Source organism: Phoca vitulina, unplaced genomic scaffold, assembly GCF_004348235.1.
Source record: "Phoca vitulina isolate PV1807 unplaced genomic scaffold, GSC_HSeal_1.0 scaffold5, whole genome shotgun sequence".
In the NCBI taxonomy this organism is placed as follows: Eukaryota; Metazoa; Chordata; class Mammalia; order Carnivora; family Phocidae; genus Phoca; species Phoca vitulina.
Genome location: NW_022589708.1, coordinates 53,496,579 through 53,521,446, shown reverse-complemented (window position 1 = coordinate 53,521,446; position 24,868 = coordinate 53,496,579). Strand labels below are relative to the sequence as shown.

Sequence of the window (24,868 nt, the reverse complement as noted above, 5' to 3'; positions counted from 1 at the left end):
AGGATGAGCAACTGGCTCAGGCTGGTCAGGATCTGATCTGGATTTTATTGCAAGTAGATTTCCATAGATTAGAGAGCTCTAATCAGGGCTTTTTTGGAAAACAGATAATTCATTTACCAGAGTCTGCAGCCGTGTAAGGGTCAGTTAGTCACCCGCTACAATTAAAATGTTCCACTTTGTAGCTTAATACGTTTTTCATGGTTGGGGCAAGGTGTAAAATGAATACATAATGAAAAAACTGAGTTCAAAACAGCACAAATTATAGAAGGATATTGTCAGCCTTCTCTTATATAAGAAGATAATAATGTTTACAGAACTTGCTTTCTGTGCATAAGTGGGGCCGAAAAGACCAGCGTGTGACCGATATGCCATGTACATGCGTATGCACTACACACGCGTAAAGAATTGCTCTTTGATTGGTGGCTGAATCCGTGGTTTATAGACCTTACACCCTGAGGGCTGTTTCTTTGAAGCCTGAAATCCACCTAAAGTCTATTTCGGAGGTGTTACCTCTCTCTCAGAAGGACTCCTTCCTCTGGTCTCTCTGTTGCTCTTTCTCGGCCGCCCAGCGCTCTGCCATCTCCAGGGAAGTTTCTGTGTATTTACAGCATTGTGTTTGCTCAGTCTCAACCATTTGAATGGAAATGTGAGGAGAACAGAGAGTGTGCAAACAGGAGACCAGCTTGTCTGGTGAGGAGAAGCAACAATTCTCTGATCTGTCCTTACTTACATTCATAAACTTGTCTGTGACTTACTTGGTGGGTGGTTATGCCTCAACATCCCTATTCAGGGGATAGAAGAGTCTCTTCCCTGGGGCCACACGTGGCTGCAGAAGCAGGGTTGAAGAGCAGAGCTCTGAGCTCTTTATTTTCCAGATAAGCACTCAGCTGAAGGGAGAACGTGTGAACTGGCAAGGCTGTCTTGAAACAGTTTCCTGCCAGAAACATTTTGGGGACTTCCACATCTGGGAGAAGTTGGAATTAATGAAATCTCGGGCTTGGACCTTGATGTTCTATGAACCTGGGTGTGTTTGTCCTGAATCCTCAGGGACTTAGAAAAAGCTTTGCTTAAAGTGAGACTCTTCTGGTTTTAATGGACCCAGGCTTATGTTTATGGATGAGATTCCTTCCTTTAATAATTCACTCACCAGCAGAGTCAGCAATGATAATGTTCCCTGTGCTAGGTGTATTTTGGAAGGTAGGAAACAACGTATGACAACATATTGTGCATGTGGTTGTTGGATATCCATTAACGAGAGGTATGAGTTGACCCATTGCATGTTTCATAAACAGCCTTCAGGTGTAATATTGCCCTTCTCAGAAAATCTGAAATAATCTAAGTGTGGAAGCTCCTGTGTTTTAAAACTTGCCTATACAAAGACTTTGAAATTACATATTGTCACAGTAGCATCTCGTCATATTTTCTTTTCCATTTTTAAATGGAAAGAGAAATACTTTTTCCCAAGGTCTCAAGCTTTTTCTTTTATTATTTTGTTCAATTTAGAAATATAAAATGTAATATTTTTTTTAAAGCGTAGGTTTCCTGAAAAAATAATTTTACCTTTGTCATTCCTCTACACTTACAAATATAATGGCAAATTGTATTTTTCTTGGTCAGAAGATAATCGGCTTTATCTATTCTCATGCCTGTGCTGGTTGAGCTGTCTCTGGCAAATTTGGTAATTTTGTTTGATTTCATGAGTTTAGAAGAAGCCCTTCTGGTTCTAGTCTCATTCATATTCTCTGTCTCTCTTTGTCTCCATCTGTCTCCCTCTGTCTCTCTGTCTCTCTCCACACTGAATTCTTTGAAAACAGACATGTCATGGGTAAAACTTTATCATCCATTCAGTAACCATGTCCTCCCTAAGATGGAAGAACAATGATTTGTAGTTTAAAACTGGCTCCTAGACAGAGTGGAAAAATGGAGGATGTAATCACAAATCCCTAACAACATTTTGTGTTTGAGAAATGGCCAGACCTACTTTTTGTCCTCTGTGGTGCATGCCAAAAGGAAATTTTTCCTTTCTTCCAATGATTTCACTTCTTTAGCATATATGTACTTCTATGCCCTTATTACACTAATGTCCTGCTTACTGGGTCTGGAGATGCTGTTATTTATAGATTTCAGCTCATTCAAAGAATAACCGCAAGAAGCCTCACCGAGGAGGAGCATCACTGTAACCTGATTATGACCCTACATTGGTTGCCAGGGAGGTGTGGGATCTTAGATCTTGGAGAATGACTTGTTAAGTGCACCAAAGCTTACCTGGAAGGATCTAACATTTTTTAAAATTGTCTTCCTTTGACACTTTAAATTCATCTGTGTTCTAGTTTCCAAAAGCAGTGTCCCCTTTTGTGTTCCTTAGCTTTTAAACCTCCAGCCTTTGGAATTGGATCCTGGAACTGAAGTTTATCCCTTTGCTTCTTTATTAGTTCCTTCTTCCTCATTTTATTTTCCTTTTTAATTTTCTTCCTTCCATGACTGAATTCACTTGAAAAACATAAATATGTGTGTGTGTGCGTGTATATATATACACACACACACATACATTTATATATTGCTTTAAATATATTTTATAAATTTACAAACATTATAACTTTACATATAATAATTTAATATTACATATAAATTACATATTATATATAACTAATATATATAATATATATAACTATATTACGCATGACATATATAATTACATATGATGGGTCAACTCATCCCCCTCATTAATGGATATCTATAAATATAAATATATATATATATAGAGAGAGAGAGGGTAAACACATGCACATCTGCCACAGTTTGGGTACTATGTTTGCTGCTGCAAGGTAAGCAAAGATGACTAGTCTCCTTAATCATTGTAAGCTTGTTGTTTATTAGGGACATGGACATAAACAACTGATTCGAATACGAAGTCACAAATGCTGGCATAAAGGTCCAGGAGCTATGGGAGCATAGCGGAGGGAGTCCATGCCTCCTTTGCCTTCTCGTTTAGAGAACAAATGAAAAACTACGAACAACAGGAATGGCATCTCTGCTCAGGGGCACTGTGCCACTGTGTATGTCAAATCGTGACACTTTTGAAGAGAGTTCAGTGATTTTATAAATATATGAGTAACAGTTTAGATATTAGAGAATACCTTTTGATTTCATGGCTTTGCCAGAACGTGCTGTAAGGTTTAGCTCTGCCTGAATTGCTCTTTGCCCAGTTCCACCCTCTGCCTATAACCATCTCCAAGAGGTGACTTTTCTCTCCATCACTGAGAAGGATCTTTGTATCTTTCTTTGATAGAATATTCTGACTTTACAATTCTCTCATCAGAAAGTCCCCCATAAAATCTAATTCTTCATAAAATCCAGTTAAATCTAAATCTCTTCTTCAAAACCTTAATCTTTTCATTCCTACTAATCAGGAGATACTGATCATTCATAACCAACATCCTGTATATTTAACAGATTTGAAAATGTTATCATGCCTTATCATGTGGTACCTTAGGTAATCTTTGTTATCAGCTGCTCCCCTAAAGCACACCCAGCACCCCCAAAATTACTGCTAAGAATTAAGGAGTCATGTAGACTTTACAGGCATTTCTATAGAGGGGGCAAGAAAATGCTTGTATACGTTGTATACTTCCCAATGAGCCACCTGGAAATCTGCTTCAGTCATTTCTCTTCTCCGAAGTGCCTTTTTCTCATGGGTGGTCCCCAAGATCCCTTCTTTCTTTCCCCTCAGAGCGCTTAGCCTTGGGGTCCTCTTTGACCACATTTTGCAAAGCAATTCCACTCTGCCTCAAAACTTGCAGATGCCACTCATTTCCAAGATCAGTAAAACATTAAGACCTAGTACGTGGCAGGACCCATTCTCCTTAGAAGCCTAGTAACCCTCTATAGTAATTAGAGTGTGTCCTTTGGGATTATTTGAAGAAATAATAGAATTTTATTAAACAGATGAAGGACATTAAGCTTTTCTAGTTGTTTCTCAGTGGGAGAATTGGTCTGAATTACTTAGTTTACCATTATAGGAAGCAGAAATGTCTCCCTTATTATTCATAGACAGTTGCTTAAAAATCATGGAGTTAATACATAAGTAACATCTCTTTAACAATATTCTGTACTTTTTTAAGCTAGGGAACATTTCTGTAACCCCAAGAGTATCCTACTGATTACATGAACATCAAAGTGAAATATTTTCTTCATGCTGGAAAAGAAAAGTAGAACTTTGGATAGGAATGCATTTCTCTTTTTGCTATAAGTATAAGCCATGATAATGCTAATGAATAATTCCTATAAAATAAGATTCAGATGTCATATGAAATAAGTTTCCTTTGGAATCAACTCTTAACAACACATTAATAAATATGATTTTCTTACTATATTTTTCTATTGAAGTAAGCATGAACCTGAGGACTTAACATCAAACAAAATCATTCTTTTAAATTAAAAAGAAAGAGAATTTTCAAAACTTAACTCATCTCCACCCCATTTTATAACAATCTATGCTTTGTAGACAGTTACAGATGGGTTTTATTATTCATAGCATGTATGTATCCTTGGGACCTGTAAAAGTTGGACAAGGTTAGCAAGAGTTGTGTTATTTACAGTGAGCTAATAAGCCCCTGCTATTTGTTTGTTTGTTTTTGAGGGGGGGAGGGGGAAAAATAGTATTTGCATAGGCTTGGTGAGTTTCAAAAATTATTTACCCCATTGATATAGCCTAGTGAAATCCTGAACATAAATAGATCCTTGTTGAACAGTTATTAAATTGAGTATGAGGTTTTGTACTTGAATGTACCTTAACAAAGAACGGGTTAGATTTCAGTTGAACCCTGGATAAAGCTGCATTGTTATCTTTGGCATTTTGTACATCTGATTGTTTTGTGATGATCTTATCACACTAAAAGCTATAAATTCAAACTGCCAATTTCATAATTGGTCATCAGTCTCTTGAAAGCTTTCATAGTTGCATAGACAGAAAAAGACCTAGAGGAAAAAAAATCATACACCCTTTAAATCACATTATATTATTTTATAAAGGATTTGTAGAAAATGAAGAAACATTCTGCTACCATTTAGGTGTGGCATAGAAAACTAGGGCAGTGCTTACTTTTAGAAATATCAAGTGTTACTCACTGTTTTAGAATTAATTGCATAATTATCCAGTAGAACAGTAAGATCCCAAGGTACCTTAATAGAAACACTACACTTCCAAATAAAATAATAATAATTAGCACTTACTATATTCAAAGTACTTTATTAGCTATAATTTTTAGCTCCCCACATCTCTGTGTGTAAATAAACACCATTAACAATATTAATCTTTTCTATAGTTTAGAAATAAGAACACTAATGCAGAGAAATTGATTTGAATGATAAATTAGGCATTATGGTTTTGAGTCCTCTAAAGAGGCAGGTATTCAATAGGAACGATAGATGTTAGTAGAGTATGAAAATCACTCTTGCCACTATTCATAAATTACTAGGCAGTAATTAATTAAAAATATCATCTTTCATCTGAGCATCAAGGAAATTTACATTTTTAAAAGAATTGCATGGCATCCTTGAGACTCTTGCATATGCCTAAGATGTTGTAGAACTTACTTTAGACTTACCATTCTGGGTACACGGTAGCGACATGAAGTTGTGTGACATTGAAACCATTGGGTTGGTAGATTAAAGACATGTAAGAAATGTCACAGAGTCTCAGTAGGGGATACATTCAGGTTTACAAACCACATCTTGCCAACAAAACAATGGGGTTTTGTTTGTTTTTGTTTCAGTGATGCTCTCAATGAAACAGCCTCCGTTTAGGATGGGCATGAAAGTGTGGGTAGGTGCTATGGGCCCCCGGGACATTTGACGGCCCTTTGTAACACCGTAATCACCAAAGAAAAATCTACCATCGGAACAGACAGTTACGGAGCCATGGAAAGCTGACACCATCCCTAAAATACTGTTGTAAAAAGGCAAGGTGAAATATGGCTGGTCAGGTGCAAGTTGTAAAGTCTACAAAGTAAAGGGATGTTCTCTGCTGTAATATTCCAGAACCGTAGACTCATTGGACAGAAAGTTGTGATTAATGCCCATTTGGGGAGAACCCGAGCTGGAAGGAAGGCAGCCAGCTAAACTTCATTTGGGGAGATAAAGGAAGACAAATAGTGACCTTGCAATGATCTGAAATGACTCTACTACATGGCCATTCGAGACAAAGAATGAACAGTGTAGCCAGACTCTGCTGTGGTGATCTGAACTGGCTGGAGGTGGAGAGGGGAAAGTGCCTTCGAGTTTCATCATAGAAATATAGCTGGTGTGTGGGTAGCCAAAGGGCACACATTTAGGTTAGCTATGTCTTTATGTTACTGAGTTGATTTTCTATGGTGAGACTTGTCGTCCGATGGTATCCATTGCCCAAGATAATTGATTCACCATAGATAAGCAAGTTCTCAATTCGTTTGGGTAGTAGAGTTTAATTGCAAGGTATAAAACATTTGTCCTCAGTGCAGTTTGCTCCCAGAGTTGAATTGTTTTCTACTGCATGATGATGTTTCACCTTGCTGACAAACAATTGGAAAAATTTCCCCACTATCTGGCATGCCCCTCTAGTCTCACACTAGGGGTTTGTGGAGACCATGGAAACAATTTGCTCATTTTATTCACCTCTCCTTGAAATATTGAAATCTGAGCTTCCATTTGAACTAAACTTATACTCAACAGGCAATGAGTTTTCTTTGACAGTATAGTGTTCAAAGGGATTACTGATTCAGGTACCTAAGAATCAAATAAAAGAGCATACCATAAAAGGGCCAAACTTTGCACTAAACATGCAGAAATGGGCCATAACCTCAAATTCTACAATATCCATTGACAGAAACATGGATTAGAAAAATTTCTAAATTTATACCTAAATAAAAAGAAATAATTAAATTCAATTGTTATATCAAATCTATTTAAAATTCAAACTTCTCAGATCACACATCTAAGTGGTGTGTTTTGTCTTTCAGTTTTGAACTGGTGAAAGTGCACTTAAAATACGTATTATGAAAAAAATATGTAGGTATGAATTCCATGGTTTTGCATTTTTAAGGATGGAGAGAAGGTGTAGCATTTTATAAATAGTGTGCAATAAAGGGACCCTTTCCTTTACAGCTTTATTTAATGTTTTATTGTTATTTGTTTTTATTAGAAAAGTGCTCTGTAAAGTTTAATGAAAATACATGCGTGGGTGTGTGCGCGCGCACGTGCTGTGAGACTCTAGAGAAAATTCAGACCAAACAAACTGTGGCATGTTCACTTTATCTCCATAGAACTAAAAGAAACAACTGCATTTCCTTTGCTGCCCCAACATCCTCTCGATCTTCTTTTATGAGCTGCCTGCCATTCTTTGCTTTTGCCTTTCCTGACTATTGTAATCTGGGTGCACTCCTTTACCAGCCTCACAGCGAAGAGCTTCTTGCCTTTCTCTTCTCCTTCCCTACCTTTTTTTTTCCCCTTTCTGAATACATTTCACAGACGACCGTCTTCCAAAATAACAACATCAATTAATTTTTTAACTTTAAAAAAAATCATATTGAGCCCTGAGTCTGCCCTCTCCATTGATGTGTAGTATGTGGAAGAGGCTGTTCAGGGGCTGATAAGCCCCGTCTGTGATGTGTCCTCAGGAGGAGGCAAGGCACTGGCCGCTCGCTTGCTCACTCGCTCGTGCATGGGGCTGCTTATTCAGGCAGCCGGGCTCTAGGTGAGCCGACAGCTGACCCGCCCAGCACCCAGACCTGGGAACCCAGGCAGGAGCCGGCTGCTGGGGCGCGGGAAGCAGCTCTTGCTCTGGGCCCCATGCCCGTGACTCTGTGACCGGAACTTGTCCCTTGTCGCTTGTCTGTTTTTGCCTAGACAACAGTTCTGTCCTCGAAGCCTCCCTCAGGTCACTGTCACGATCGCTCACCACACTGCTTTCCCCTTTTGCAGAATCCGATGACCTCCGTGGGGACCCTGCACTCAGCCATCAGAGTGCTCCTGCCGCCCAGGATGCTCCTAATTCAGTAGTAGATGCAGGTGGCGTTGAAAGCATCACCCGGTGTCCCCAGCAGCTTCCTCAGATGATGGCTGCAGGTAAATGTCAGGGGCGGCCAGCACAGAACACAGCAAGGTGTTTTGAGTTCTTAGTGGAAAAGCTTGCCCGGCCATGAACAGGTGCATTGACCTGGGAACCTGGGATCCTTAACAGAAACCAGGCTGTGCAACTAGTGTACATCAAGAAGCATAAAGTCAAATTTCACATATTTTGCTGAGTTTTTTTTTAAGCTCTGTGCTATTTGTTTTTCATATTATTTATTGGCTTATTTTGTTTTGATGAAAGTCTGAACTTGGAAGAAATATTTTGGAGGAGTCATTTTAGGCGGACACCTGCATTTCCTTAATGTAATGATCCAGAAAGCTTAGAAGGGAAAGAATATGTTACAAGGTAACACTAATGAATTCAGTCAGGACCAGTTTGGCTACTTGACAATGTTTTTAAAGATTCTATTAATTAGTTAGAAGGTGTGCCTGCTCCAGAATTCTCCTCAGAAGCAGATGATTGTATTTATTTTTAGTCTACTAAGCCAGTTGACATTTTACCAAAGGAGTGGTCCTGCTTTGCCTCTCAACCTTGGAACTTAACTAATGTTTTTTCACTGAGAGAGAGAAGCAGTTCTTCAGGTGTTTTTTTGTTTTGTTTTGTTTTTTGTGTGTGTTTTTTTTTTCCAGGAGTACTTTCTTAATGGCATGCTGTGTATAATACAAACTACATGTCATTAAGTTTCCTCCCAGAACGTATCTGGAAACTCTTTTATGTTTATGTCTGGAGAAAACATTGCCGTAGATTACAGTGCTTTATTTTTGTGTGGTTTGGGAATGTGCTAAATGAAGTATCATGTCTCCAGAAATGTGCGCTCTCCTTTAAAACAAAAACTCTCACCTATTGACTGGAAGTCATGGTTTGTTTCTCCCCACAGCAGCCGATGGTTTGGGGAGTATAGCGATAGACACCACGCAGCTCAACATGTCCGTGACAGATCCCACAGCCTGGGCCACCGCCATGAATAACTTGGGCATGGTTCCCGTGGGGCTGCCTGGACAGCAGCTCGTGTCCGGTAAGCTTGGGTTTGAAGGGACTTCGCGGCAGTGCCAGAGGGTGTGGGCGACGGGGGCCCAGTCATCTCCCTCACACACAAGTGTTGAGTAGAGTCTGTGATTTATGACCAGGGGCATGTTTGGCAGGCTGTGCTGGAAGTTCTTCTCATCACCTCACTCTCCTGCCTAATAACTATTCTCAGAAAAAAGCCATGTATCCTCTGTAGCATTGCAATATCAAGTTCATATTTTTAATTGCTACATAGAAGAGCTAACATTTGCTTTCCAATTCGCAAAACTCTTTCACATACATTATGCCATTTGATTCCACAGTCATCTTTTTGAGGCAAGGAGATATTGTTGTTTATTTATTTGTTAATGTTCCCATTTAAAAGACAGGGAAACAGAGGACAAGGCTTTAGGTGGCTTTTCCAGCACTGAAGTAGCATAACTAGAAACCCAACTCAACTGACTCCATATTCTACATATTTCCCATCACACTTTGGAATCATAATACAGTGCATCCAATACAGAAAATGTTTAGAAATGTCACAAAGTAGAAGGCCAGTTAAAAGATTTCATCAGTTCATTTAATACATGTTTATTGAGGATTTTCCATGTGCCCTATAACAAGTACTTTGGGAAACAGAATATATATGTGTGTGTGTGTGTGTGTGTGTGTCTTTGAGGACTGTGTCTCCCTAAGTTGCAAAACAGAGCAACAAAAAACAGCAATAAAAATAATGTGCAGAATCAGGTGTTAAGTAATGGCGCAGGCTAGTAATGTAGTAATTTCCAGAAGGATGAACCACTGGGCTTTAAGAGAAGATATTCATCAGGGAGGTAGGACTTAAGCTGTCTGTGAAGATACCTAAGATTTGCAGTATTCACTCACTCACTCATCGGTTCATTCAGCAAGTATTTATTGAGTTACTGTCCTGGTGTGGGGCCTCTAGCTGTAAACAAAGCAGGTGTGGTCCCTGTCCTCTCGGAATTTGCAATGGAAAGGTGGCAGTCAGTATGTATGTTATGGTCATTGTTTTAATGTCAGAAGAACAATTCACTTTTGCCCATCAAGTTAGATGAGGGTAGATGGTACACACCAGGTAGAAACCAATAGCTTTTGGAGAGATCGTTTCTACACCCACAGACCTATGTATTTTGTGCTGAGTTGACCAAGCATATTTGGTTGGTTGGTTTGTTGCTTTTTAATAGTGGCCATAGATAGAAAATTCTAAACTAGTTATAGTAAATTACATGTGTATATACCTATATGTATATGTATTTACATATGGTTTATTTTTTCAAGTAATAAGAAAGAACAGGAGAGAAGACAGGAGGCAGGGTAAAGTGGGAGACAGAAAAAGGAAAGTCAAAGATTGAGTTGCAGGGGCGCCTGGGTGGCTCAGTCAGTTAAGCGTCGCTTGGTTTCGGCTCAGATCTTGATCTCAGGGTCATGAGATCCAGCCCCGCACTGGGCTCCGTGCTCAGCGAGGAGTTTGCTTAAAGATTCTCTCCCTCTGCCCTTCTCCCACTTCGTGGGCATGTGTGCTTTCTCTCTTTCTCTGTAAAATAAATAAATAAATCTTAAAAAAAAAAAAAAAGATTGAGTTACAAAGCATTATACTTAGGATATTTATAAAATTCTCCAAAATATTATAAAATTCACGTGGAGTTGAGGATCAGTCTGGTGCATCATGTGTATGTATGTACGTAAGTGACATTTTCTATGATTCGAGCATGTGTTTATCCAGACTCCTTTTCCCTAAAGCTTAACCCAGACAGATACTTCCTTCTACTAACTTGAGAGCAAAGGTTTGTATTTTTCCACCTAAATTTTCCCAACTGCCTGATTGAAATATTCATCTAGCAGAAATTACTCTTGTCTCCACCTCCCACTTCTCTCAGAAAATGTTGTATAACTTCCAGAGTAAGCCACAAGCTCAATAATTCATTATTTTTTCTTATGATTTTGAGTCTTCTGACATTTTAACCATGACCAATTTATGATTTTCCCAGCAACTTACCATGAAAAGAATTACAGCCCTGCTCGTTAGAGAAGATTTACCGTATCTGCCCTGAATTACGTTCTCTATCTCCCGGATTAGCCAGACTGCTTAAACTGTTTTTGAGCCTTTCAGGGTCTTCCTGGGCGCCCCTTCATCATGTCTGCATTCCGCCAGTGTAAGAGCACTTTGCTTTGTTCCCAGGGCTGCCGGCTGACTCTGCCTCAGGGTCGGGTTCGGTTTTATTTGCTTGGTGTGTAGGTGTTCTCTTCCAGTCTTTTTTCCATCCACATGGTTTAATCATATGAAATACAAACTGTTCTATGATGCATTTTTAGTAACACCTTATCCTAAATTATTTTTCCATTTTATTGTTTTATGTTTAAGAAATTTAATCAATTGAAGGAATCTCCAATTTATTTAACCATTCCAGTGTTTACATGTAGGCTGTTTCCATTGCTTTACTCTTCCTAGCCAAGTTTCTTTGGAGAACTTAATCTCTTGAAGCATGTAGAAGCATTTTACCTTTCTGTGAAATGATGATTATGTCTATTTCATGGGACTGTTGTGAGATTTTAGTAGGATAACTTACATGCAATAACCACATAGTACCTACACGTAGTAAGCATTCATTAAATATTAACTTATTCCTTCTTTCTGTTTTGCTCTTTTTTAAAAAACATAATATTACATGAACATTTCCATGCATAGAGCTTTTCAGCAAATAGAATTATTGTCCTTGGATAGACTCCTATGTGTTGAACTAGTAGGTCACAAGAAATGAACATTTTAAAGTGAAATACTGGGCAATTAATTTCCGAAATCTACATGTGTATTTAATATATATTTACTAATTTGATATGCAAAGATGGCATCCTATTATTTGGCCTTAAATTGTTTTATAACTACCCTTTGTAAATTATTTACTTTCCCTATCTCCTATTCATGTTTCCTCTTTTGTAAATAGATTACTTTCATACCATATCCATTTATCACACAGAGTTCTTGGTGGAGTTGTTTTCTTTGTTTTTGGTTTACGTTTAGTGGTTCACAATTAAGCATGTTAATCCTTGGCATTCCTATTTCCTAAAAATACTTCTCTAGTCTGTTTCTTGCCCCTTAATGTTTTTTTTTTAATAGGTTTAACTTTTCCTTGATGAATTCTTTATTCCATTTCTAACTACCGAAAGGCTTAGCCCAAGCTAGAAGTTGATAGGTATTCCCAATTTTCTGTGCCTCCATAGGCTTACTTCCTTCTTTGATCAGATCTTCCATTCTTATGTGTATTTTAATCTACTCTGGAAGTATCTGCCTGTACTACCGATCTGTTTTTGTCCCAGTACCATTGTTTCAGCTCTGATAGCTCTATTGTGTATTTATATTACATGACATATCTTGCGCTCTTCGTAGCGTCCGTGCCCTGTGGTCAGTGCTGCTTTCAACACAGTCGCAGGCAGCCGCTTCTGCGTGGGGCCGCGTCTGCGCAGTCTGCGTGGGGCCGCGTCTGCGCAGTCTGCGTGGGGCCGCGTCAGCAAGTCTCCCGGGTGCCCGCAGTTCCAGAAGGGGCTTAAAGATTGTTTAGTGTGGCCTGCCTCCCAAGACGTCTCAGCCAAACTGTCTCTGACAGGATTATGGAGAGGCTGGATTTTATGAGCACCTGGCCTTCTCCCAGAATCTCCGGTATGTCTAAATGACCAACCCCTCTTCCCAAATTGGTGAAAACTGAATTGATACCCAGTCCCATGCCTTCCTACTCCTGGGGCTTATTGAGAGATTAAAATTATCAGCAAAGGAAGGCACACCTTTTTCATCTCCTCTGATTTTATCAAAAAGGATTTCCCAGGAGATGGGATCACTTAGCCCGGGTCGCATTGCGCCTTTCCTCTTGGACATGCTGTTGTGGTTCGCACAGCGACACCCTCTCCATTTTCCTCCCCTCTGTCATTCCCCACGTGTGCCCACCATGATTCCGTCCCCACTGTCCTCAACTTCCCTGCTTACCCTCTTCCTATCAAGTGCTGCTCAGTATCATTATACTGAATTGGTTTCTTTTGTCCAAAACATACCATTATATTGTTTTACTCCAGCCCTACATCCCATACTTCAGCATCTCGGTTTATGTATAACATAACATTTACCTGCTTGTGTTACTGTTTCACGTTTATTTTCTTCCCCATAGTTTGAGTTTTGTGAAATTTTTAATTTTTGTGCATTTCTTTTTTTTTTTTTAAAGATTTTTTATTTATTTATTTGACAGAGAGAGACATAGCGGGAGAGGGAACACAAGCAGGGGGAGTAGGAGAGGGAGAAGCAGGCTTCCCGCGGAGCAGGCAGCCCGATGTGGGGCTCGATCCCAGGACCCTGAGATCGTGACCTGAGCCGAAGGCAGACGCTTAACGACTGAGCCACCCAGGCGCCCAATTTTTGTGCATTTCAATACTTTGTGCGTTGATATAGATCCAGATTTTCTAAAGTGGTCTGTTAGAACATCAGTGCCGCATGGCTGGTAGGTAGAATGGATGTCCTGTCAGTCTTTACCTGGCCCAACTGCGATGGCAAATTCAGGGCTTAAAACAGATAAGTTGCTTTCTTTGTGGGTTTCCTCAAAGCCTTAACTACGCTAATATGCAATGTAGAGTTTCAGAGAGTTAGTATCTAATATGTAGGTTTCCCCAAACTTAATTTAGCTTTAAAAAAAAAAATCTATTGTCATCTCATGAGACACTAGAATAGCCATGTAACCCAGATTTTTCCCATCATCTGGGACATGCTTTTCCGCTGCCATCCGCCTTCCTATGCCATTTATGATATCCTGCCTATGATCTAGCTTACAGTTTTGTTTATGTTTTCACCAAACAGCATTACTACCTAATCTCAAGTTTCAAAACAATTCACTTGTGGTCAGGAATTTGCCTGAAGCCTTCTTCCCAGTTTTCTATGATACATGTCACTTTCCAGGAGCCCCCACCACGGGTGTCATCAGCCGAAATCCAGAACATCAGATCATGAGCTTTGACACCATCTGTGTGACCAGCTGCTCCCTTCCTGTCCACCCTGGCTTCTTCTCCAAAGTTCTAATCACCAATTGGAAGAGTCAAAAAAGCAGCAGCTGAGTCCCCAGGTTTTAAGTTTCTTGCCCGGGCCTGCGTGGGAATTGGTAATACTTCCTGAACATTCTCTGGCCATGAGATTATACCTTGCTTTTCTCTAAACTTTTTGAAATTTTCTTTTCTAATTACCATATACCAGGCTATCTGGATCTCCATAATCACGCCCATGTCAGGAAGTGTCACCATTCATATGTTAATGGACTGAAGAAAGGAAGTTTGCTGGTTTGAGTATTATTTTTGTTTTGTGTGGGACAGTTTGTCAATAGAAGGTCCATCTGAATGCCTCTCCTTAGCTGTTACTGACTTTGATTGACATAGAGATTTTTACCCCAAATTTCATGGCATGCCATTTGTTGAATTTCAAATACATGTTCCCAAAATGCACCACACTTCCCTATTAGCTGCAGAAAGACTATATTCAAGACAGTGCCACATGCCTTATCAGGGATTAACTTGGAGCCAATAAAAGACGTCTTCCCTCTTAAAGGATATGTGAACACTCTGAATTGTCCCTGGGTTCACACCTTGCTGTTTCTTCTTCAGAAGCTCTAGTTCACCGGAGAAGAGATGAGCTTTAAAACTCATGGGGAGGCTGGGATGGGCCACAGTTCCTCTCTGTCCTCACTCAGGCTTCCACTCATTTTCATTCCTCTCTGCTTGCTCAGAAGGTTTTTTTCTCGTTTCTTTCTGGGGTTGTTTAATCCTCCCAGGAACACCTTGATCCTCTTTAATATGCCCAGATACGAGGAGGCGTGTGTTAAATCCTCTCATCTCCGGGAGCATCGCTCTTAACTGGGATTTATTGAGCCAGACATTGTGCCGAATGCTGGGAATACGAGACGTAGACCTTTCAGAGCCTCGCGGGAGAAAGAGAGAAGAGTAAATAAGCTAATACAAATCAACATGATGAGTGGTCCTGCCACTAGCAGATAAAGGGTGCCATAGGATGTCACCGAGGAGTGTTAAGCAGGGAGTAGCGTGATTAGAGTTGCATTTTTACAGAGAACTTTTGTAAGTCCTAGAGAAAATGGATGGAGAGTGGAAAGGTAAGAGGCAGGGAGGTCGGACGGAGGGCTGTAGCAGTTACTCAGATAAGGGATAATGACGGCAATCAGTAATAATCATGGCAGTGGAGATGGGGAGAAACGAAGGGACCCAGGAGGTATTTAATTCTAGAAACAACAGGAATTGATGACCGAGTCCTCATAGAATATAAAGGGAGAGAAGAATCAGCAGTGACTCCTGGGTGTCTAGCTTTGGAAATTGTGTAGATGCTGGGGTCATTTGCTAAGATGGAGAAGGCTGGAAGAGAAACGGTGGGGGGAGATGGCAAGATTATTTTTGCATGTGTCGAGTTTAAAGAACAGTCAGATATGAGGGTCTAGAGTTCATGAGAGAAGGGGCAGCGGGGATGTGCCTTTGGCAGTCCTAGCCCATGGACGGTCACGGACTCCCTTCTCCCCTCAGGTCATGCTTTTGCTGTGAAATTATAAATAAGCCCTCAGCAGCTCACGCAGGTGTCAATCTGACCCCCAACTGAGTCTCCAAATACCTGCTTCATCTGTTTCCTCTCCTCACCCACTGGATGCCTGCCCATTGGTGGACTCCAAGGTCGGGAATGAGGGAAGCGGTCAGAGATTTAAAACATAATCTAAGAATCTGTGCCTGAAACCATCTCATCAGCTTATAGAGATGCTCAGATGGGCTTTCTGTTGGTAAGCCATCCCACATACTTGTTTTTAAGATGAAAGTAATACTCAAACCAGCAAGCTTCCTTTCTTTCAACCCTTCACGTGTTAATGGTGGCCCTCTCCGACCACAGGTGTGATTAAGTCTGGTGCATAGCAGCCGGGCTCTCGAAAATATGATGCTCAGAGTCTTCTTTTGTTTTTATTTTCCATCTTGCTGAAAGATTTTCCATTATCGAATGTCAGAAAACAAAGAGGCCCTCGACTTAACGTTTCACAATTTATGCACCTGATTTCGTTTATTCTTGACAGCTCAGTTACACATCCCACAGTTATTTACCCTTTTCTCCCCGGGACATTAGGACAGTACATCAGTATGTTCATTCATTCTCCATAGTATTACAGAAGGTTCAGAATGTACAGCATATTTTACAAGGCCCTAGAGAAGCCGCAGTTTGTAGGACAGGCAGGTGACACTCCTGTGGAGCATTCATATTTCTAAAGCAGCAGATGTTGTTCAAACAACTGTGTAAAGAATTGTTTCATTACAACAGCAAAATGTTGCGAAAGAGCCATGGGGAGCCCAACTTGGCTTGGAGGTATTGGAGGGTGTTCAGAAAAGTTCCTCTAAAGAAGTAATATTTGGGCTAAGCACCCAAGGATGAATTAGAGCTTACCAGGTAGCAGGAGGGAAGAACAGGAAGAGAAGGGGGATCTGGGAAGATGAGAAATTCTAAAAGTATAAAATGCGCCGTGCAAAAGCCCGAGGCAGGAGGAGCTCGGCTGCTGCAAGGAAGTGAACGTGGGACGTTTGTGGGCAGGAGGGGGTGGTTGAGATAGGGTCGGGTTGGCAGGTTGGGTGGCAAGAGAGATGTCCGGCATACATCCAGAAGGCTGCTGGGAGTCCAGAAAGAAATTAGGGAGGTATATAGCCTGGATATACCCCCATGGAGCTGGAGTACTGAGCACCTCCCATGTGTCAGGCATTGCTGTAGGCGCTGGGGGTGCGTGCACGTGGCTGCCCTCCCTGAGGTCTCATCTTACATCCCATCAGTACATGACGCGTGTGCCTACAGGATTTCTGGGGATGAGAGAATTTGTAGAAAGTTGTTTCCAAAAAATATTTGCTTCTTCCTGTGCTGTGTGCTATATACGGTAATTGGCATCGCTTAAAACAAATCAAGGCTTGTCCTTAAATAACTCTCCACAAGTAACAACAACCTGTATCTTTGTTGGCTAGAGATGTTATAAAATAAAAATCCTTCTCAAATGCTTGCCTAACACGATATAGTCATTTGAAATATAGTCATTTTTCTCTTCCATGCAATGAGGCACATAAATTTACTTGCTTTGTAGATTGACTTCTGAATTATGAATGTGTAATTTTGTTCTTCCTGTGTAGGCCACAACAAATGTATTTTTTAAAAAAATTTATACTAGTTTCCGTCTCTTGGATTAGATTCGTCTTTATTTGGTCTGTCATACTCTGGTATATGTGCTACTCAGCTTACCCAACTAGCCTTTTGACCTACGCTAGTCACTTTCTTGCCCACTAGACTAAAATTAAAGAAAATATTTTTAAATAACTGAATGTACTTACACATGTATAGATATATTAAATATATGCATATTACATACAAATATATAATGTGTATATATACATATTCATCACAAACACACACATTCCCAAATTTTCTTGGTTTCCTTTTCTTGCTCTGGAATAGAGAAGCTTTGGTATCTTTAACAGCAACATAAGCTAAAGGGAAATACTTGCATTCCATAATGGAAAATTGATTGTATCGTGCCCCCCTTAGTAGACATTCCATTCTAATGCAACTGGAAACAGGACGAAAAATCAAACACTTAAATTCCTATATTAAAATTAATTTGTATGTTCCTATCCAGTGTGTACACACACACACACACACATCACTATATATTGGATTTTTGTTTTGAGTTAATGCCTTTTATGTGTAAATATGGAGTAATTGTGTAGTGACTTCTCTTCAACTGTATCTTGTTTCCTTTTATTTCCTTTTATTGTTCTGCAGTCTTATCATTTACTATGTGTTACGTATCATGTTGTTGAGTGGTAGATATATTGCATTGTGCACTTATATAATTAGGCTATCATTTATCTAATAGACTGTGGTAGGTTGCACATTTATATGGGCAAGAACCACATCTAATTCATCTTTGTATTTCCTCTATCATCAAACACAGAGCTGGGTGCTCAATAACCATATTGTGGAATAAATGTATGGTTTGATTCATTTATGTAAATAACTCTATAAAGATATATAAATTTTGCAAAAGTCACTTTTATCTGGCCCTTAGACTGTTCTAAAGTGTAACTTTTATGTTTTTAATCATGGTTAGATATGAAGGGGAGCCACAACCATCAGCTCCCTTATTTGACATCTGTGATTTATTTTTCCCATAATTGAGCATTATCTTTCCACATTATTTCTTTTTTATTCTTTTTAAAGAATGTGTCTTCCCTGTCTCTCCTTGTCATGCATATGCTTTCATTTACCTTCTTGTACATACGGAGTATATGATAGCTGTTTTAGTGCACTTACCTACTAATTCTGCTATCTGCGAGGTTTCTAAGTGTCTTTCTGTTGGTTCTCATGATGGGTCATATTTTTCTTCTTCTTTGCATGCCTAGTAATTTTTTGTTGGATGCCAGACATTGTGAATTTTACAATGTTAGGTGTTGATTTTATTTATTTATTTATTTGTTTGTTTGTTTATTTATTGGTATCCCTTTAAATATTTTTGAGATTTGTTCTGGGATGTCATTAAGTTCCTTAGAAACAGTTTAATTCTTTCAAGGCTTGCTTTTACGCCTGAGTAGGGGGATCCAGAGCAGACTTTTGATAGACTAGAAATAATTTTGTCCCACTTCTGAGGCAAGACAGTTCTGCATATTGCAAAGTGGTATATTGCAAAGTTTCTCCTCTCTGGCTACTAGAAGCTTGATCTGTTCTCAGGCCTTCTGTGAGCTCAGAAAACAGTTCCACCTGCCCCTTTCCCATGGTCTTTGCCTCAGCCTTGGTACTTCCTTCACACACCTGATCAATCCTCAGCCAAAGAGTTGAAGGGAACCCTCTGAAGATTTTCAGAGCTAGCTCTCTGGTTGGCACCTCCCTCTGCGGTGCTCTTCCCTGACATTTGCAGGTGCCTTGGCCTCCAGAACACTGAATAAGGTATAGCTCACACTCTGTTTGGGTTTCTCTTCCTTGAGTTAAATCCTGCAAACTTTCTAGACAGTAGCCCGCAACAATCACAGCTTTTACTTCACCTGTCTCCCTTCTCTCGGTAATCGCTGTTCTGTACTCACTCTTGTCCAGTGCCCAGAAATTGTCATTTCATGTATTTTGTCTGACTTTTAAGTTACTTGAGGCAGGAAGATAAATTCTGTCCCTTCGTAGCTGGAGGCAGAAGTTTTCAGACAAAGTCTTTTTAAAAAAAATGTGTGTATTCCTTAGGGACATAAACAGTGTAAATCCAAGGCTATAGTGTGAATGACTTTTCTAGGAATGCTGAAAAGGTGGTAATAAACCCACCAATTATGAGCACCTAATATGTACCAAATACTCTAAATATCTTGCTTCATTTAATCCTCTGTTAGCAAAATATTATTAACCCCATTTCATAGATAAGGGAACTGAGCTTGGGTGATGTTAATTAACTTACCCAAAGTTATTCAGGTAGAAGGAGGCAGTGCTGGAATTGAAATCCAGGTCTGTGCACCTAATCTGTTTCCACTATGTCAATTTTTAGAGGAAAATGACCGATGCAAAACCCTCCTAGATTTTTGCCTCAGGCCTGCCCTATCTTTACACTTTTTTTTTTTTTTAAGATTTACTTACTTATTTTATCTATAGAGAGAGTACTCACACAAGAGAGAATGAAGCGGGGGGGTGGTGGGACAAAGGAAGAGAGAGAGAATCTCAAGCAGACTCTCTTCTGCGCGTGGAGCCCAACTTGGGACTTGATCCCAGGACCTTAAGTAAGCTGAAATCAAGAGCCAGACGCTTAACCGACTGAGCCACTGAGGTGCCCCTACACTTTTATTTTTAAAAATAAATATTTTAGGTGGAAAGATATCGTTTGGGGGGAAGGGGTAGTAGTCATCATAGACAGTTTTTATATCACATTGAAATTAAAAAGATCAATCTTTAATCTTTATGCATATTATTTTTATTGTGCTTAAAATCCAGAGATTTCCATTAAGCCTCATGAGTTTAGGACTTAAGAGTCCAGTGATCTCGAATCTGTACTAAAGTAGGAATAACTTAGTAACATAAATTAGACTGCTATGAATAAGACCAGGTGGATGACGTGCCTCTAGCTAATGTCAGTAAGCAAAAATGATCATAAATATGGGGAGAATATAAATTTCAGCCTAAAAAGAAGTCAGAAAGTTTTCCCAAAGGACAAAAAAAGACTGTGAACTTCTCAGCGATTAACACAGATAAGGTGGACTTGGGTCAACTTAAATATTCCTTCTTTGGGAAATAGAGAATCCAGAGCAGGTGGGAGCTGGGCCACACAGTCCTACAAAATTGGAGTAGAGCATTGAAAACCGAGTGGGTTGCAGGATAAAAGGAGCTGATGAGGGCAAGCAGGGATTTGGAAGGGTTGGAAGGTATGAAGGACAAAAGGGCATTAACCAGTAACAGCAATAAATGGGGACCCTTTCCATGGTATCTGCAAAAGAAAAATTCTTTTCCCTAGAAACTGATGAACTGTTTCTGCAAGAGGCAGATGGTGGCTTTAGAGCCTGAGGTCTTGGGTTTGAGTCTAGGCTCTTCCCCTTGGCCGCGTTACCTTGGGCAAATCACATTTAACTTCCCTGAGTTTGTTTGTCTGTTAAGAGGGACATAATAGTATCCACACCAGAGAATTGTTGCAGTTTCCAGAATCTGGTGATGTAAAGTGTGTGACATATTGTAGGGATCCAGATGGATTAGTTTCCTTGCTCCTTACTGCACAACAGTTAGGGAAGAATAGGGCAGGGGAGAAGGATGCTTTTGGATGACTCCGAATTTTAATGGATTGAAAAAGGAAGACTTGGCCCCTGTGGAAAAAAAAGTGGTCCCCTTGTCCTGACTTTTCTCCTGTCCTAAGAGCAGTGACATTCTCCTCTACAAGCCATATAGAGGCACCCACATGCCCCCCAGAACACACCCATAAATTGTAGCCCTAAGATAGTATTACTCAGAGTATTTTCCACTGATCGCCTGTGTCAATATTTCCTGGACTATAGATTTCAGGCCTATTTCAGACCTTCTGGAACATGAGGCCCTGGAAACTACAAATGAAAATTTGAGAACACAGCTCCTTGAAGCCCTTCAGGGCCTAGGCTAGTGGGAAAAGAAAAAAAAAAAAACTTCATTTGGCCTGGAAATGGGCAGGGAAACTTGTTTAATGCTACATTTCTGTGGTCTTAACTGCAATGCAATTTTACAACTGAAAATATTTTGTAAAAGTCCCTGAGACTAAAAGTACCTAAACGGAAACTGCAGATGCAAATTTAAAAATCGTATATTGAGTATCCACTATGCTCAAGCACTGTGTATAATCTCATTTAACCAGGTTTTATCTTGCAAAAGATATCTTGGGCATTGAGACACAAATCCTTGAACTATGATGAACTATATTTTCCTCTTTGTCAGGAGCATTTGCTTCTTATCATAGAAGTCACAGTTTTGACCTTGAAGTTTTACTTTAGAAAGTTTATGCCTGTGGGGCAAAGGGATACTTTATTCTAAAGGGGAAGGAGAAATACTATAGTCTTCAAGTTTATTATGTCTTCCAACCACTAGGGCATCTTTAAAGAAATATCCCTTCCCTCCCTGGATGGGACTCTTGTGACCTCCATCAGTTAATGCCTCCTAGTCATTTATTCTATCTCAGCAGGAAAAATAGGCCTCAGCGCTTTAATGTGAGGCAACTAAAGTCTCCACAGGGGACCCTCACACAGAGTGAATCATTGCTGACGAGGTTCTAACCAGAGACATTTTTATGAGCTGTGCAATCACTCAAAAATGCTCATTTTATATTTTCAAAACTTAGCGGCCTCTATCTTGGAAACCATGTATTTGAGAACATCTTTTTGAAAATTTGTTCATCCCCAGCTGTGAGAAAATACTGCCTAGTCATGGGTAGGAAAAAAGCAATTTAGAGAAATAATAGAGGAAGACGATGATTTCATCCTTGTCTGGATCTCTGTGTCATCCTAGCTGGGACTTAGCTAGGGCAGAGGCCGGCCGGAGGCTCTGCTGGGGCAGGGAGGGGAGCCCAGTGCGCCCCAGGCCCTGACTGGCTGGAGAAGACCAGGAAGGGCATACAGGTGCAGAAAAAGCAACCAGGATCATAGGGCAATAGAGTGCCAGGGCCCTGGAGACATGGTGTTACTCATGCCCTTCCACTGAGAGGGAAACGTCTGATATGAGGCGCCTCACACTATTCCTAAGCCCACTTGAACGGAGACGCTCCAAATGTATAGCATCTACGTTCCTCTTCATCTTCATGTTTGCCTCCGGTTACTGGCTGTTTGGCGGATACCACTGCTATGTCAAAGGCCTTGAAACTGATAGGAGCAGGTCCTTCCCTCTCTTGCATCTTGTTTCTTCAAAGCCTAGAAAGATGAAAGTTCCTTACAATGATTCTCCTACATTACTCAAGTGGCTATATGTGTGATTAACTCTGCAGGTGCTCTCTGGATCCATTAAAGAACACACAAACAAACAAACAAAAACACCATCACCACCAAAAAAGATTACCTTAATTATAGAGATACTCTTCCCTTGGTTCTTGTTAAAAGTTATTATCTTGCTTTATTTCCTCAATATATTAACTGGATGCTAGTCACTCTAGCATTGGAAGGGCATAGCTAAAGACCATCTGAAATGCCAAATGAGTGGTCTTGCTTGTTTTTATTTGTCATCCCAAATCTGATCTATGACTTCATAGTTCTTTAAAGAAAACTGGGGGACTTTGAAAAAATACGAGTAGGAAGGAATCAGAAATGCGCATTTTCTCACCTACCTTTCTCTTTGCAAAGCTGTTGGTGTTCTCTGAAGCGTGTTCTCAAACCAAGGAAAAGAGCCAGTGTAACATCTGTGCCACGCTTTGCTCAGTCTGTGTGTGATGGATCCTTCTTTGAGTAAACTAAGTGTTCTGTTTTAAACAGCCTCCTGCTGGGCTCCATGCTTAGGAAGGAAAAGTAAATAAGGCCAAGCTTGTTCCAGTCATGTTAATGAGAACCTGAAAACAAGACTTGGGGCAAAATAACCGAAATGAGGATAATTAAAAATGTATTGTAATATGGCGGCCACTGGATGGGAAGATGATAGCACCAACTCAGTAGAAAAAAGATTTGGGAGTTAAAAAGGACTTAAATAGTAATATATTGTTCTGGTATTTAGTGTGTAATTTTTCTGAGAGATTTCAGATATAATATTTCATTTAAACGTTTCTAGCATTTAAAGTTTGGGAAGAAGGGATAAACCGTAGAGGAGTTTGAAAACAAAGAGCAGCCAGAAAATTAGAAGGAAAATACAGGGAAATATTTCATTAAACCTTAAATATTTCATTTAAATATGACATAATATTTCATTTAAACATCTGCAGTGGCCAGTGTGTCTTATACTATTCCCATACTCGTGGCAGACATTGCTAACATGATAGTCTAGGCTCTCTCCTACTGAAGTGGGATGTGTCCTTATATCCCAGCATAGTTCTCCAAGCAGCCAACACCAGGATAAATGTGAAGGAGTCTTTCTGTGAACACTGGATCTTTTATTTTATGGATGAGGAGATAGAGCTCCAGAGACGGTCTGGTTAAGTTCTACAGAACAATGTACCTTGACTATTCTCTCCATTGTTGATAGGCTTGAGAGGAATACCTCAGGGACTCTTGCCAGTTCCCTTCCAGGCGTGATGAAGAGCATGCCAGGTTTGGGAGGGCCCTCATCTTTTTCACTGAATGAAATTGACTGGTTATAAGGGAAAACAAGGAAGCTGTAACCTTGGCTGCTTATGCGGAAGATTTAACAGATAGACTTAACAGTTTTCATCATTTACTATAAGAATTGTGTGTACTTTAAAGGAAAAGCCTATTAATAATTTCACACGGCAACCGAGATATGGATGAAATTAATGAACCGTGCTTATTTCTTCGCATTTATAATCAGTCTCCTTAATTTTCCTTGTTTCATTTCTCATTCTTGTTACTTTCTTTTCCCTGTGAGACCATGTTCAGTCATCCATCCTTTTCTTATGCTCTGTCGGTCCCTCCACCCATCATCCATTCATCCCTACCTCCCTTCCTTCCTTCCCTCTCTCTCCCTCTCTTTTCTCCACCCTCCCTTCTTCCCTTCCTTCTTTCCTCCCATACTTGTTGATCACCTTTCACTATGAGAACTAAAGTTACCTCTGCCTCATGGAGCTCATGCTTTGATGGTGGGGATTGATAACAGACACATTAATACGGATATAATTTGTAAATTCTAACAACTATTCTGAGGAAATAGTGGGATACCACAATGATAGAGCGCAAAGGGGGAATCCACCATGGATCTTAACATGATCAGAAGAAGTTTCTCTGTGGAGACAAAACTCAAGCTGAGATGCTGAGGATGAGAAAGTGCCAGCTCTAGAAAAGGGTAGAAGGAAGAGTGTCCAAGAGGATGCTAAAGGCAGAAGGAGCTTGACTTGCTTGAAGAATTACTTTAGGGCCAGTTTAGTGGAAGAGACGGAGACTGTTGTAAGAAGTGTTTAACAATGTGGTTCTAGGCCCTGTGGGTCCTGAGAAAGGGTTCAGACTTAATTCTAAGATTAACTGTGGGTCATTCATTCATTCACCCACTCCACAGAGGGATTCTGTGATTGAATTTGAATGTTAAAAAAGAAAGGATCAGGGCACCTGGGTGGCTCAGTCAGTTAA

The 24,868-nt window shown here is 40.1% G+C and overlaps 1 protein-coding gene across 13 annotated transcripts in view; it reads left to right on the top strand.

The window, feature by feature from the left end:
* ENOX1 (ecto-NOX disulfide-thiol exchanger 1) overlaps window positions 1-24,868 on the top strand; it is a 550,829-nt gene that overhangs the window by 328,993 nt on the left and 196,968 nt on the right. For 12 of the 13 annotated variants that reach the window (XM_032402958.1, XM_032402955.1, XM_032402957.1 and 9 more), the window contains 2 exons: window positions 7,957-8,100; window positions 8,985-9,122. In XM_032402958.1, the coding sequence (XP_032258849.1) occupies window positions 7,957-8,100; window positions 8,985-9,122 (282 nt within the window). Of the gene's footprint in view, window positions 1-5,774; window positions 5,825-7,956; window positions 8,101-8,984; window positions 9,123-24,868 lie in introns of those variants that run through there. The other variant, XM_032402967.1, reaches the window with a different exon arrangement.